At 34.4% G+C, this 13,236-nt stretch overlaps 1 protein-coding gene across 2 annotated transcripts in view; it reads left to right on the plus strand.

Moving 5' to 3' along the window:
* AIMP1 (aminoacyl tRNA synthetase complex interacting multifunctional protein 1) overlaps positions 1-13,236 on the plus strand; it is a 37,667-nt gene that overhangs the window by 13,261 nt on the left and 11,170 nt on the right. For both annotated transcript variants that reach the window (XM_090266385.1, XM_090266384.1), the window contains exons 3-5: positions 149-262; positions 2,316-2,471; positions 7,563-7,774. In XM_090266385.1, the coding sequence (XP_090122511.1) occupies positions 149-262; positions 2,316-2,471; positions 7,563-7,774 (482 nt within the window). The remainder of the gene's footprint in view (positions 1-148; positions 263-2,315; positions 2,472-7,562; positions 7,775-13,236) is intronic.

The following is a 13,236-nucleotide window of genomic DNA, read 5'->3' on the forward strand; positions in this document are numbered from 1 at the left end:
AACTCAGATGTAAAGCAACTGGCCAAACATTTGGTTATTAGTGTTATCCTAGCTATGTTTATCCTGGCTATGCTCTGTTTTCAAGTAGTGTTCATAAGAAACCTTTGATAAAACATAGCTATACATAACTAGATTTTCTTGATCTTAGTTTTGCAGGCAACTTTGAGAGAAGAAAAGAAACTTCGAGTTGAAAATGCTAAACTGAAGAAAGAAATAGAAGAATTGAAGCAAGAGCTAATTCAGGCAGAAATAAAAAATGGAGGTGATTAAATATGGAAATGAATTTTTTATTTATAATAGTGATTATTATTTCTTTTATCATTTATTAATTTAAGTGTTATCCTTGGTTTCTCATCTTAGCATCCCTTCTTCTGTATAAGAAAAAAATGAAGATATAGAAAAGGCACATGATCTTGTGTAAGATTATGCAAAAAAATGACAAGTAGCAAAGCTCAGGTTCAAAACCTGTGCTTTTAATCTCTGTGCTATGCTTCAACTTGATCATCACTGTTCCCTATTGAATAGTTTTTGAAAATAAGCCACAATAATATTTAGTTAACATTTATTAAGTTTTACTGTATTATGGGCACTGTGTTGCCAGATGTTTCACATAAATTATGCATTTTATCCTTAAAATTTCATGTACACAAATACTCTTGTTTTGACCCTGGCTGGTGTGGCTCAGTGGATTGAGTGCCAGCCTGCGAACCAAAGGGTCGCCGGTTCGATTCCCAGTCAGGGCACATGGCTGGGTTGCAGGCCAGGTCCTGAGTTGCGGGTGTGCGAGAGGCAACCACACATTGATGTTTCTTTCCCTTTCTTTCTCCCTCCTTTCCCCTCTCTCTAAAAATAAATAAAATCACACACGTACTCTTGTTTTATATATGAGGAAATGAAAGCTTAAAAATGTAATTTGTATGAAATCATACATTTTTTAAATTGCCCACATCAGTAGATAATTATCATTTTAACTATTACGTTGTAAATAAAATTAAAAATTTTATTATTTTAAAGGAGTCTAGATAAATTTACATTGTTATAAATCACTAATAGTAGTTTTATAACAGTTTCAAAGTATTATGCAGAAACCCATTTGATTGTATTACAGAAAATCCTTTCTAGGTGAGTTAAGAAGGTCCAAGTATACTTTCTTTTGACCACTATCCCATCAATAATTATTTTGAATACTGTAGTATGAACTCTACCCTTAATAAGTAAAATAAGGAAAAATTAACAGTGTATGCTTAAAACTGGCAACTAGAGAGAATATCGTTCATGAATGGAAAGTTTGAGGCTAGTTGATGCTTTTCAAGACTAGGAGATTTTGAATATAGGTAAACAGTTAAAATATTAGCAATATAAAACTGCATTTTATTTCTCCCAGTTCTGGAAGATTGCCTTGGGACATTAAACTTTTCAACTCTGATCATACTGAGATACTAAAACAAATCAACAGTTTGATTTAAAGTATTAAGTTCTGTCTAATGCTAAAACATAAAATAGAGATAAATGGAACTTCACATTACTAAAAGGAGCAACAACCTCCAGGGAAATTAAAAAACAAAAGCTCAGAAAAGTGGTCTGAATATTGGCCAGAAATAGCCACATCAAATCCCTCAAAAGATTACATTTTTCTATGCTCACTGGGCTATGGGAATGTTTTTAATATTGCTGAAGGAATGTTCTTTGCTTCTTTAAAAAGTTGTTTTCTGAAATAGAATTAAGAACAAGTAATGCTGTCTCTCCATTAATTTTGTGATTTGGAAATGATTATTATTAATACACCTTCCAGGTTGATTGTTCAATGTAAGGAAAAGCTGCATGCAAAATATGTTATCTTGCCAGAGTCAGTCTCTGGAGACTGACTACCTGAGTATAAATCCTGTTTCCTACTCACTGTGAGTGTGATGGGTCAATTTTTTAACTTCTGTATGACTCAGGATGATTATCTATTAATGGAGATATGAACAGAATTTGCTGCTTGAAGTATTTGTGAAAATCACATGAGTTAATTCATATAAAGCATTTTGAAATGTGGGACATAATAAATCCATAATAAATATTAGCTATTATTGTTATCTATAATTTTCTCAGTTTAGTCATCAGGGATTAAAGGAGAAACATGTATTCTTTTATCATATTTAAAGTTTACTTAATTTCTTGGTAGGCTTTTTACAATCTCAGACAGCAGAGACTAGATAATCATATACAGTGAATTTCTCTTTTAATCATATTTGTGATTCACAGTTTCATGATTTTCATCTTGTTTGTTGGTTTAATATAAATGACATTGCCTTTTTGATTTTCTGTACTAGTGAAGCAAATACCATTTCCATCTGGTACTCCACTGCAAGCTAATTCTGAAAATGTGATACAGTCTCTACCAATCACAACCATGTCTTCTGGTGCCAAAGAACAGGAAAAAGGAGGAGGAGAAGAAAAGAAGGTGAAAGAGAAACTTGAAAAGAAAGGTATTTTACTTTAAGCTTATTTGGTTCTTAACTGATTTATCAGATCTCAACATTTTTATAGATTAGTTATAAGTAGAAAGTTTAAACTTTTATGAGCTAGAATAAAATGAGGAACAGTATGATACTGGAACACAGAAGCTGGACACTACAGAATGTGTGAAGGTGGACCAGGTCGACATGGGAAGTGTGTGTCATTTGAGGTAGAGGGACCAGCATAACTTAAAACAGAAGGTAGAGATGAAGCATTGTGGCCCATAAGTAGTTGGTGACTGAATTGGAGTGTATATTTGGGGGGCGATTGTTTCAGAAAAGTCACAGGTAGAAAGTTAGCTTAGGAATAGTTGTGAAGCTAGCAAAAGTGTATTCCACTCAGAGCAGAATGTCTGAAGTACGGCATAGGAATGTTAAAGTTTTAGGAACCCAGGAGAACTGAAGTAGAAAGTATATCACCATCTTCTTAGCCAACCAGACTAGAAATCTTACAATCAAGCTTAATCTGTCCCACTCCCTCGATTTTCATATCTAATTATCCACCAAAACCTATACTTTCTACCACCAAAACAAACCTTGCTCTATGCCTCAATTTTGTTAGGTGCTGGCTTAGTTTAAGTTCTTATGATCAGAAACTCTCATCTGAGTTAATGTTAAAGCCTCATCTTTTCTACTTTATTTTTACCTTCCTGCCGAAGCTATTTTTCTTATCATAAATATGACTTTTTTTCCCCTCCTGTTTTACTCCTTTCTAGACTTCATTTTCCCACATTTGTCTAAAAAAGTGCTTTTGTAATTTTTATACTTACCTCTCATATTACTTATACTCATTTAAAAATTTTTGGAATATAAAATGGCTGAGAGATTTTTGAACTCACCTCAGCTAATTTAACATCTAACACTTGTGAATTCCTTGTGGTAAACATAAGTAGCCTCTGTTAGTTGGGAGTAAATAGGGGCTGAATGTCCTGTCCTACATACCTCCATCAGCAGGTAGTATGGCTACAGTGAAAGCAAGTCAGACCAAATAAGTCAGACTAATTTTTCCATTTTATAATATTTATGAAGAAGTAGGCATAAAACAATTACACGGCCTGTCTTAACTTTGTCCACGCTCAAAGAGGTATGGTTATTCTTTTTTTTTTTCAAGTAATGAATGTCTTTTATGTTTAGTCACATGGATATCATTTTCAGTACTCATCATTCTTTTGGGTAAACTCAGATTTTCACCTTTTATCATTTTTCTTTTGTCAGAATGTCTTTTTCTTTAAGTATATTTTATTGATTATGTTGTTACAGTAGTTCCAATTTTTTTTCCCTTTCCTCCAGCAATCCCACCCCTCTTAGTTCATGTCCATGGGTTGTGCATATAAGTTCTTTGGCTCCACCCTTTCCTACGTTATTCTTAACTTCTCCTGTCTATATTGTACCAACTAATTATGCTTCTTAATCCCTGCACCATATCCTCATTTTTGCCCTCCCCCCATCCAGCTGATAACCCTGCAAATGATCCCCATACCTGTGATTCTGTTCCTATTCCGGTTTGCTTAGTTGGATTTTGTTTTTATTTTTAGATTCAATTGTTGATAGTTGTGAGTTTGTTGTCATTTTAGTGTTCATAGTTTTGATCTTCTTTTTCTTAAGTAAGTCCCTTTGACATTTCATATAATAATGGCTTGGTGACAATGACCTCCTTCAGCTTTACCTTGTCTGGGAAGCACTTCATCTGCCCTTTCATTTCAAATGATAGCCTTACTGGATGGAGTAATCCTGGTTGCAGGTTGCCTTTCCTCATATTGAATACTGTTTGCCAGTCCCTTCCTGCCTGCAAAGTATCCTCTTAGAAATCAACTGATAGTCCTATAGGCACCCCACTGTAGGCAACTCTCTGCCTCTCTCTTGCTGCCCCCAGGACTCTGTCTTTATCTTTCACCTTTGGCATCTCAATCATGATGTGTCCTGGTGTGGTCCCCTCTGGGTCCAGCTCACCCGGGACCCTCTGTGCTTCCCGGACCTGTATGTCCATCTCCTTTGCTAAATTTGGGAAGTTTTTCTCATTTTTTTCAATTCTTGCTTCCTCATTCTGCACTGGTTGACTTTTTTTTCTTCCTTATGTTCCAAATCATTGATTTGAATCTCGGTTTCCTTCCCTTCACCATTGGTTTTGTGTGAGTTTTCCTTCGTTTCACTTAGCATAGCCTTCACTTCTTCCCTTATGCATCTGCCATACTCAAGCATATCTATCAAGCCTGTGAGCATCTTTATCACTAGTGTTTTGAATTCTGCATCTGTTAGGTTGTCTATCTCCTCGTCGCTTAGTTCTCCCACTGGAACCTTGATCTGTTCCCCCTTTTGGGCCATACTTCTTTGTCTCCTCATTCTGACAGGCTCCTAGTATGGTTATTCTTGACTGCAGGATCTGTCAGTCTTCTAGTCCACTGAGATAATAGCCAAGTCCTCCTTTGTAGGAGGAGGCCACATACAAGAGCAAATGGAGCTCTAGGTCTAGAAGACCTCTGTCCAATGGAACTTGATGTGGTGATGGAAATGCTGTATAGCTCTATTACCCAACACAGTAGCCCCATGTAGCTGTTGAACATTTGAAACGAATCTACTACTATAACTAAAAGTATGAATTTTTAGTTAATTTAAATTTAAATGTAAATAGCTGTATGTGATTGGCAGGTACCATACTGAACAGTGATGGAATAGAGGGCTGTTCCATAGGTGTTTGGCTGCTACAGTTGCCAGATTTCGAAATTCTGCACCGCAAGGGCTGTGGTGTCCATACAAACTTTCTAGACTGCTGCATGTAAGCATCACTCACATGTCAATAAAATATTTCTAAAATCCCTTATGATGACTAACAAAGTTCTTGGTATAGATTTTAATATTTGTAATTACCTCTGGAATGTGAATTCCTGATAAAGGTAGTACTTCAAATTCTAGGATATGAAGTTAAAAAATACATACAGATATAAGTATACTGTTGTACTACAGTATTTCAAAGTAATTAGTTTATCACTCAAAGATAACTTCTATTTAGGTTTTTGGTATATTTTCTTTTAGTAATATATATCTGTAATATTTGGATTTTTACCATTAAAAAAATCTTTGCTAATCTGCTACATGGAAAATTGTATTTTTAATAATTTGCTAAGAAGATTAAAACTGTTAATTATTTTGAACTAGTCCTGTCTCTTCTTTTGTAAATTATTTTTGTATAAATTGTGAATGCCATTTACAGTAAATCTTCTTTTCTTACTCTAGGCAGAATTACTCTTCCCTGCTTCTATATTTCCTTGTGTATGTAATGTTTATCACATGTTCATTAATACATCTGTCTTTCTTAAAAGAGATTTTCAGTGCCTTGAGAGCATGGGCTACTCATCATCATAGTTCTTTAGAGCCTTAAATCTCAGTAAATATTTGTCCAAAGATTAATCAGAGGTGTAGATGAAAGGAAATGCTTCAAGCCACTGTAACTTGATTCAAATGTAGTAACTTTATTTTGTTTTACATTTTTTCTGCCAGAGAAGTTTAACATAAACCTAAAGAATACAAATGCCTTTTAAAAAAAATATGCTTTACTGATTATGCCATTACAGTTGGTCCAATTTCTTTTCCCTTTGTTACCCTCTACGCATTGACTCCCCTCCTTTCAGTTGCCCCCCCCTTAGTCCATGCCCATTGGTTGTGCGTATAGTTCTTTTCAGCATCTTCCTGCCTACTCCATTCCCTCCTACTATGCTTCTTAATTCCTGTACCATCTCCCTCCCTTTCCCCCGTCCCCCTCCCCACTGACCTCCCCCCAATATGTTCCCCATACCTATAATTCTTAGGAGTTCAGAGTTAGAGCCATTCTCTCACAGCATGGCTTGCAGCCTGCTTGCTAATCCCTAAATAAACTTTTCTCTGAGCGACTCCATTCTTACAGTCTGCAGCCGGGGGTACTCCCCAGGTGCTTCTAGCCTCCCCTTAAATACGGGTGTCTGTGCTTACAGCCGTCCTGCCGCCGTTGCCGCTGCTGCCGCCGCCAGCACAGTTTGACCTCTCTGCCCCGGCTTCGCCCCTCCTACCCATCCAGGCAGGCACCACTTTTTTATAACTTCATACATTGGACTTCCATTTATTTTCTGGAACTTCTGGGTATTTCTAGTTTTGAGGTAGTTGTATTCCTTCTTAGTTGTGGAGGGAAACAGAGTGTTTCAGTCTAGGCCTCCATCTTGGCCTGAAGTCTCAGGACTAATTCAGAATTTGAATGTTTTACAGGTTGTATTTTGACCCAGTGGCTAAAGTAATCATATGCTAATAAGAGTTAGGTTGTCAGCATATAAATAAAAGTAGAATTTTAGAAATATAATCAGAATAAAGTATTCTCTACTGCCCAAATAGTTTCTGTGGTTAAACGTAAAGCCCTAATAAGTCTTCATGGAAATAAAAGAAGTAGAGAAGTTCTTTATATACTTATTAGTGTGTTTAATGATGAGAGAAACATTTTATCAGTGAAATTATATCTGATTTTAGTTTATTCCATAAGTTGGCTATAGAGTGTGGCATTTTTTCTAAAAATAGGATTTTTCACTTTCTAAAAGTCACAGTAAAAATTGTAGAGGGTTTTCTACAGCTCTGTTTCAGGGAAATATAAACATTTAAAGAAAAAGGCCATTTTGTAGATATTTAGGCTTCTTAGGCCATAAGGCTCTGTGGCAACTATTCAGCTCTGCTGTAGTGTAAAAACAGCCTTAGACAATATATAAATGAACAGACGTGATTGGGTCTAATAAACTTTGACAGAAACAGTGTGCTGGATTTGGCCCATGAGCCATAGTTCACCAGCCTCTCGTCTATGTCTTGAACTAGAGATAAAGACGGTTATTCAACAAAGAAATAACTGAAATGGGTTTCAAGATGCTGTGACTTCAGTAAATAACCCTTTCCTTTGTTATTTAATTGAAGGTAAGAAATAAACTTTATTTTTTCCTTTATTTTCCTTTATTTTTTCCTTTAAGCTTATCAGTATAAGTGCTATGGAGTTTTCCATAGTTGATTTTTCTTTTACTTCCGATGTTTACCCATTTTTTTTAAAAATTTTTTTAGGAGAGAGAAAGGAGAAAAAACAGCAATCAATAGCAGGAAGTGCTGATTCTAAGCCAATAGATATTTCCCGTCTGGATCTTCGAATTGGTTGTATCATCACTGCTAGAAAACATCCTGATGCAGATTCTTTGTATGTAGAAGAAGTAGATGTTGGAGAAGCAGTCCCAAGAACAGTTGTCAGTGGCCTGGTGAATCATGTCCCTCTTGATCAGGTAATTTGTGCAAGTAAAATTACTTCTGGATACATATGACACTTTCATCTTTCTTTGATGTTTTATCATATAATTTTGTATTCGATGACTAAAAAACATGAGCCAGTATTGACTAGTTCGAATGTGGTAATTTCACCAAAAAAAAGTACACAAAAAGACTAAAACCTTGCAAGAGATCTATACATCATGAGGATAGAAAGATGTATTATTTTTTCTCAATTAAAAAATGTTTTCAGTTTGATATTTTATATAATCATTGTTCCTCATGAAATTCTATTACTCCTTGATTTTTAAAAAATGACTGTTACATAAACCCGGAAAACACCAATCTAAAAGTAAGAGAACAGATTTTATGTTTTTGTGATTTAAATATTTCCATACTTTTCTAAGAAAAAAGAGGAGAGGGAATCGTGGAAATTAAACTGCAGATTTTAATGGTATCTCTTTAGTTGTTAAAAATTGGATGTTTTTTATTTTGGTGTTACTTAGGTATTGGTATTTAAAAATATAAATCTTTTTTATACACATATGTTATGGCATATATATATATATTTCCATTGACAGTAGAATGAGTTAAAGACAGTAATAGTTTTAATTGTTCTTTCAAGATACCTTTTATAGTCTTTTGAGTCATCTACACCTATTTCCTGTGCCCCATAATACTTCAGAAATATTGCAAATACTGTAGACTTCAACATTAAGATAGTTGTGCCTCTCTGTTCATTGCCAGCTATATTATTTATTGGCTTTGTAAACTTGGACAAATCTCTACCTTTATTTATTCATATTTCTAGATGCAAATATTTATTGAACTATTCTGAACAAGGGATATAGCAGTTGAATTAAGATGATAAATTTTTTTAAGCCCCGCCTTTGTGAGACTCACATTTCTGTGAGAGAGTCAGAAAATCATAACATATATTAATAGTGATAAATATTTTACAAAAAGATAAAGTAGGGAAGAATCTAGGACAGCGGTTCTCAACCTGTGGGTTGTGACCCCTTTGGGGGTCGAACGACCCTTTCACAGGGGTCGCCTAAGACCATCGGAAAACAGATACAGAATTACATATTGTTTTTGTGATTAATCACTATGCTTTAGTTATGGTTGGGGGTCACTGTATTAAAGGGTCGTGGTATTAGGAGCGTTGAGAACCACTGATCTAGGAAGTATTAAGGCTAAGTTGATGATGTCATTTTATATAAAGTAGTTCAGAAGGCGTTATAAAGAAAGTGACATTTAAGTAAAAGTCTGAAAAAACGAAGTTAACAAGTCATGTGTCTTATCTGTTGGAAGAGCCTTTTAGGTAGCTGAATCAAATGGATGCCTGAGAATGTTCACAGAATAACAGGAAGCAGCATCACTATTGCAGAGCAAATAATGGAGAGTATCATGTGAGATGAAGTCAGACACATAAGTTAGCCAAATAACATGGGGTTTTATAGATCACTATGAAGACTTTGGCTCTTATTCTAAGTGAGATGAAAAACATTGGAGGGTTTTGAGCTAAGCAGTAATTTGGTCTGCCTCGTACTAATAAGATCATCTAGCTGCTCTATGGATGGGATGAGTGAAGAAGTTTCTCTTATCTGAAAAAAGTATATAGATAGGCCACATGTTTGTGCTTTTTAAAAAAATATTTCTTTTGTATAGGACCAGGACTCCTTCTGAACTACTTATGATGATAGGTTCATATGAGCCTTGGAGAAAAGAACCAAGTGATCTTAAGCCAGTTAAATTGGAAAAACTCATTTGGGCTTCATCTTTTTTGCTCTCACAAGTTGCAGACTATTTTTTGTTCCAGAAGCTATCATTCATAGCCAAAAGCAATCTCTTTATGTACATCTGTATCTAACCCATCGAGGTTATTATTTTTATAAAGCTGGGACACTTAACCCCCTCCCCCAATTACATAGAAAATTTTGTAGATTTGTGTATTTTTCAAAGGTAAGGGCCCACAAAAATCATCTAATTCTTAGAAGACTGCATCTAGCTAATAACCCTGTTGTTTTTCTTATATGTAATTGCAATAACATTTTTAAAAATTCTCATATATATGGTATTTCCAAGTTATTTGTTAAAGAAGAGTCTTATTAATGAAGACCTTCAAAATGGGGACCTTTTAAATTTGAAACTTAGGCCTATTTTTAAAAATTAAAGTATAGTTGACATACAATATTATATTAGTTTCATGTGTACAACATAGTGATCCTACATTTATATACTTTACCATGTGATCACCATGGTAAGTCGAGTAACCATCTATCTTCATACAAAGTTATTGTGATAGTATTGACTCTTTCCTGTGCTGTATGTAAAATCCCCATGATTTACTAATTTATAACTACAAGTTTTTACCTCTTACTCCCCTTCACCTTACTCTCACATCTCTCTGTGACCCTCCTCTCTGGCAACCGTCAGTTTGTTCTTTGTGTCAATGAGTCTGTTTCTGGTTGGTTTGTTTTGATTTTTTATATTTTACATATAAGTGAAATCATATGTTATTTGTCTTTCTCTGTCTTATTTCACTTGACATAATACCCTTGAGGTTGAGCCATATTATCACAAATGTCAATATTGTACTTTTTATTGGTGAGTAATATTTCATTTTACATAAATACCACATCTTTTTGATTCATTCCTCTATTGATATATACCTAGGTTGCTTCCATATCTTGGCTATCATAAATAATTTTGCAGTGAACTTGGGGTTGCACTTATATGTCCTTGTTAGTGTTTTTGTTTTTGTTTTTGTTTTCTTCAGATAAATATCCAGAAGTGGAATTGCTGGATTATATGGTAATCTATTTTTAATTTTTTGAGGAATCTCCATACTGTTTCCCATAGAGGTTACACCATTTTACACTCCCACCAACAGTGCACTAGGGTTCCCTTTTCTCCACATTGCTGTCAACACTTGTTATTTGTTGACTTTTTGATAATAGCCATTCTGACAGGTGTGAGGCGATAAGTCATGTGGTTTTTATTTGCATTTCCCTGATGTTGAGCATCTTTTAATATGCCTGTTTTCTATCTCTATGTTTTGGAGATATTTCTATTCAGGTAACCTATGCGTTTTTTAATTGAATTGTTTGGTTTTCTTGTGTATATTGAGTTGTATGAGTTCCTTATGTATTTGGATATTAACTCTGTATCAGATAATGTCATTGCAGATATCCCATTTGTTAAGTTCTATTTTCATTTTGTTGATGGTTTTGTTTGCTGTGCAAGGTTTTTAGTTTGATGTAGTCCTATTACTTTATTTTTGCTTTTATTGACCTTGCCCAGGGAAACATATCCAAAAATACTGCTGTGAGTGATGTCAGTGTTTACTGCCTGTTTTCTTCTGGGAGTTTATGGTTTCGGGTCTTAACATTTAAGCCTTTTTAATCCATTTTGACTTTTTAAATGTATGGTATAAGAAAGTGGCCCAGGTTCACTTTTTTATCACATATCTAGTTTTTCCAACATCATGTATTTATATCCTTTGATTTTAATGAATTTACTTATTTTAAAATTTATGCAGTCTTTGGGGTTTTATGCATATAACATTATGTCATCTGCAGATGGTGGTGGTTTTACTTCTTTCTTTCCTGTTAGCATGCCTTTTTATTTTTATCTCTTGTCTGATTGCTGTAGCTATGTTGAATAAATGTGCTGAGAATGGGCATCTTGTCCTTTTAATGATCTTAGGTGAAAAGCCTTCAGCTTACCAATGTAGAATTATGATGTTAGCTATGGATTTGTCATATATAGGCTTTATTATGTTAAGGTATGTTTCATTTATATCCACTTTGTTGAGAGTTTTCATCATAAATTGATATTGGAATTTTGTCATACTTCTTTTGGCTTCTGTTGAGATCATATGATTTTTATTTCTGGTTTTGTTTATATGATGTATAACATTGATTGTTTTGTAGATAATTGAACAACCTTTACATCCCCAGAGTAAATCTCATTTGATCATGGTGTATGATCCTATTAATGTATGGTTGGACTTGTTTTTCTAGTATTTGGTTTTGTTGAGAATTTTTGCATCTGTGTTTATTAGGGAAATAGCCTGTAATTTTTTTTAGTTGTATAGTCCTTTTCTGATTTTAGTATCAGGATAATGCTGGTCTTGTAGTATGAGTTTGGGAGCATCCCTTCCTCTTGAAAGTTTTTGAAATAGTTTGAGAAGGATTGGTATTAATTCCTCTTTAAATGTTCGGCAGAATTCACCTTTGAAGCTATTCAGACCTCAATGTTTTGGGGGAATTATTTTTTATTACTGATTCAGACTTAGAAGTTTGTACATTTCTATAAGTTTATACATTTCTTCTAGATTGTCCAATTTGCTGATGTATAATTGTTCATAGTATTCTTACATGCTTCTTTGTATTTCTGTTGTGTCAATTGTAACTTCATATTCATTTATGATTCTATTTACTTGGGCCTTCTCTTTTTCTTTATGAGTTTAGCTAAAGATATATCATTTGTATTTAGCTTTTTAAAGGACCAGTTCTTAGTTTCACTGATCTATTCTATTCCCTAATTTTCCAGTTCTGTTCCGATCCTTATTATTTTATTCTTTCTACTGACTTTCAGTTTTGTTTGTTCTTTTTCTAGTTCTTTGGGTGTAAATTTAGATTGTCTGTTGGGATTTTTCTTGTTTCTTGAGGTAGGCCTTAATTTCTATGAGCTTCCTTCTTAGAACTGATTTTGTTCATCCCATGGAGTCAGGAGAGCTTCATTTCTATTTTTATTTGTCTCAATATTTTAAAATTTCCTCTTTAATTTTTCTTTGGTCGTTTAGTAGCATGTTGCTTTGTCTCCACATGTTTGTGTTTTTTTTCATTTTTCTTTTTATAGTTCATTTCTAGTTTCACACCATTATGTGTAGAAAAGATACTTGCTATAACACTTATCATGAATTTTTTGAGACTTGATTTGTGGCCTAACATATGATCTGTTCTGGAAGATGTTCCATGGGCACTTGAATGTGTATTCTTCAATTTTTGGATGAAATGTTGGGTAAATTTTCTTTAAGTCCATCTGATCTCATATGTCATTTAAGACCAATGTTTTCCTATTATCTGTTTGGATGATCTATCTGCCTGTGTAAGTGAGGTAATGAAGTACCCTAATATGCGATACTGTCAATTTCTTCCTTTTGCCTATTAATTTTTTAGATACATTTTATTGTTTATGCTATTAAAGTTGTCCTAATATTTCCTCATTTGCCCCCCTGCACGCAGTATCCCCCATTGCCTCTGGCAATCCTCCACCATAGTTTATTTCCATGGCTCATGCATATATAAGATCTCTGGCTACTCCATTTCCAATACTGTTCTTAATCTCCCCCTAACTATTCTGTATCTACCAATTATGCTTCTTAATCCCTCCACCTTTCCCCCATTCTCCCCCTTTGCCCTCCCAGCTGATAACCATCTAAATACTCTCTGTATCTATGATTCTGTTT

The sequence above is a fragment of the Furipterus horrens genome, unplaced genomic scaffold (assembly GCF_987537825.1).
Source record: "Furipterus horrens unplaced genomic scaffold, mFurHor1.1.pri manual_scaffold_2, whole genome shotgun sequence".
Taxonomy (NCBI): Eukaryota; Metazoa; Chordata; class Mammalia; order Chiroptera; family Furipteridae; genus Furipterus; species Furipterus horrens.